At 44.3% G+C, this 2,314-nt stretch overlaps 1 protein-coding gene across 46 annotated transcripts in view; it reads left to right on the top strand.

The window, feature by feature from the left end:
• The window catches only part of RIMS2 (regulating synaptic membrane exocytosis 2), a 443,102-nt gene that overhangs the window by 422,546 nt on the left and 18,242 nt on the right, over positions 1 to 2,314 (top strand). Inside the window, exon 1 of one of the 46 annotated variants that reach the window (XM_015618878.2) lies at positions 81 to 225. The exons of the other annotated variants lie outside the window; for them this stretch is intronic. Within the exon in view, the coding sequence (XP_015474364.1) occupies positions 96 to 225 (130 nt within the window). The 5' untranslated portion in view covers positions 81 to 95. Of the gene's footprint in view, positions 1 to 80; positions 226 to 2,314 lie in introns of those variants that run through there. 46 annotated transcript variants of the gene reach the window in all.

A 2,314-nucleotide genomic window follows, 5' to 3' on the forward strand; every position in this document is an offset into this window, starting at 1 on the left:
CGCAGCCCGCCCAGCGCTCCCCGCCGCCCTCAGCCCCCGCCGCCAAGACGCCGCGCTTCTTGTACCGCGCCAAAGGCGGGTGCCGCTCGGCCAAGATGGGCCGGCAGACGGCGGCCGGCGGGCGCGCCATGCAGCGCTCGCAGAGCCGGAGCAGCCTCTCCGCCTCCTTCGAGGCGCTGGCGGTCTACTTTCCCTGCATGAACTCCCTGGAGGAGGAGGACGGAGGTGAGGGGCCGGGGCACGGTCGCCGCAGGTGTGCGCGGGGAGCGCGGGCGCTCCGGGCCGGGCTCGGCGGTGACCGCCAGCCGGGAGCGGCCGGGGGTCGGTGCTGGGCGAGGAGCTGCGGGGATGCGAGTGATGGAGAGGGGCTTGGGCTGAGAGAGAGATTGGTAGTGCCGTGCTTGGAGCTGGAGAGTGAGGTGTGATTTAACAGATGGTGTTTATCGTCACTTTGGGAATGAAGTTATAGCTGAACTTCAGTTACGTTGGGGGGAGAAATGGATAGAGGGTCTTTCCATTCTTTCAATTTTTTGCTCATTCGTGCGAAAAACAAACCACGCTTCTTCACAGGTGCTTTTCTGACAATATGCGGGCTTGTTCGGGTATCCCTTGTCTGTCATTACACCATAATTGGTACAGAACGCCAGAGCTGAGCAGTTAAATACTGGCCCCGGGTACTCTTTCCTAAGAGGCAGCAGTGGAGGTGGAAGGCTGACAAGAGAAATGCAGTGGATTTTCTGTGTAGCCATGTCCCCCCCCAACCCACCCAAAAGATTTGCAGTTTGGAATATGCAGATGTACATACTTAAGCATGGCACCAAACTCTGTCCAGGATGGAACTTGTATTCCATGAATTTGTTTTGAATATACTGGTTTCATAAAGATAACAATCTCTTGTGTTTAAATATGTTTATGTATAGAATGATGGGCTTGTTTTATCAGAACTAATCAGAACTAATACAAGATTTTTAATTTCATTAAGGTTGATGGAGCAAATTGCACCTTCAATAGGTTTGAAGATGTAGATGTAAGTCCAGTGTTGCTAGACAAACATGTATCAACCGTGTATGTAAACCATTCATGATCTATTTAAAATATCTGCATGTTCATTTATCACCTTCCACATTTCAGGCTGGGAGCTCAGTGGCTAGTGTGTGTTTTGATTTATCTTTTCATGTGCAGTGGTCTCTGAAGTTTTTTTCTCCAAAGCATCTCTCATTTCTGATTGAATCCCAAGGCATGGTCCCTCACCTTTTCACTGCTATTACTCTGGGGCTGGCCAGGTTGCCCCTTGCAGTAGAAAAGAAGTGGCTGCCCCTGGGGCAAACTGTGCTGGCCTTCAGTACTCTCATCTGCTCCCTGCCTTGGACAATGAAGTGAACTGCAAAATATTGCCAGTAGACTGCAGGGTAGGCTTCAGATGGCATTTTTAGTACTCTTGATGTGCTAATAAACACTGTGGCTGAAAGCACATACTGAAAATATCATAAATTATCCTTAACATGTTTAGGTATTCTTTAAAGATTATTTTTCTTTAGCTCTCCAGAAGCATTTTCTTTTCTGTTCTGATTTTTAGCTACAATAATTGCATTAATCCTTTGTGAAATCAGAGTATTGATTTGTTTTGTTCTACTTGGTTTTCTTTACTTCTCTAGGAAGCATTTAGCTTATTCCTTGGTGGAATATATGTTTGCTTGAAACAGTTCACTGGTTCAAAGAAATAAAAAGTACATGGAATTCAGTAGAGAAATATCTGTAAATTTAAGGGTAATTGTAATGATTTATTTGTTTTGTGCTGGCAAATTATTTAAACAGAAGTGTTGAAAGATTTTACGCTGATTCATGTGTCACATATTGTGTTGATTTATGTTATCTGATCCTATTTAGATGTAGGCTACACTTGAATTCATTAATTCCCATGAAAAAACAGAAATGTAATTGCTATGCAGTTTTATGGATTTGAGTTTCTGCTACCTCAGTTTAGACCCACCAGGTTACAGAGGGAATGGCAGGCATGACAGCTAAGATCATTACCCGAGTGTTCTCAGTGGGATAAGAAAAACCAAAATTGTGATGTGTTTTCTGGATGGCAAGTCACCTCTTCACTCAAATTGGAATTTGTTGTTTTATGAGTGTTTATGCAGTTATATTAATGTAATTAATTAAAGTGGGTGGGGCACATGCACTCCTGTGTTCACATACAAGTGTTCTCATACAGTTTAATCTGAAAAAGATGTCAAACAGACTTAATAAGTTAACTGTCCTCAAGATGTAGTTATTTCTGCATGTGGTGGATACCTTAAAAAAAAAAAAA

The sequence above is a fragment of the Parus major genome, chromosome 2 (assembly GCF_001522545.3).
Source record: "Parus major isolate Abel chromosome 2, Parus_major1.1, whole genome shotgun sequence".
NCBI lineage: Eukaryota > Metazoa > Chordata > Aves > Passeriformes > Paridae > Parus > Parus major.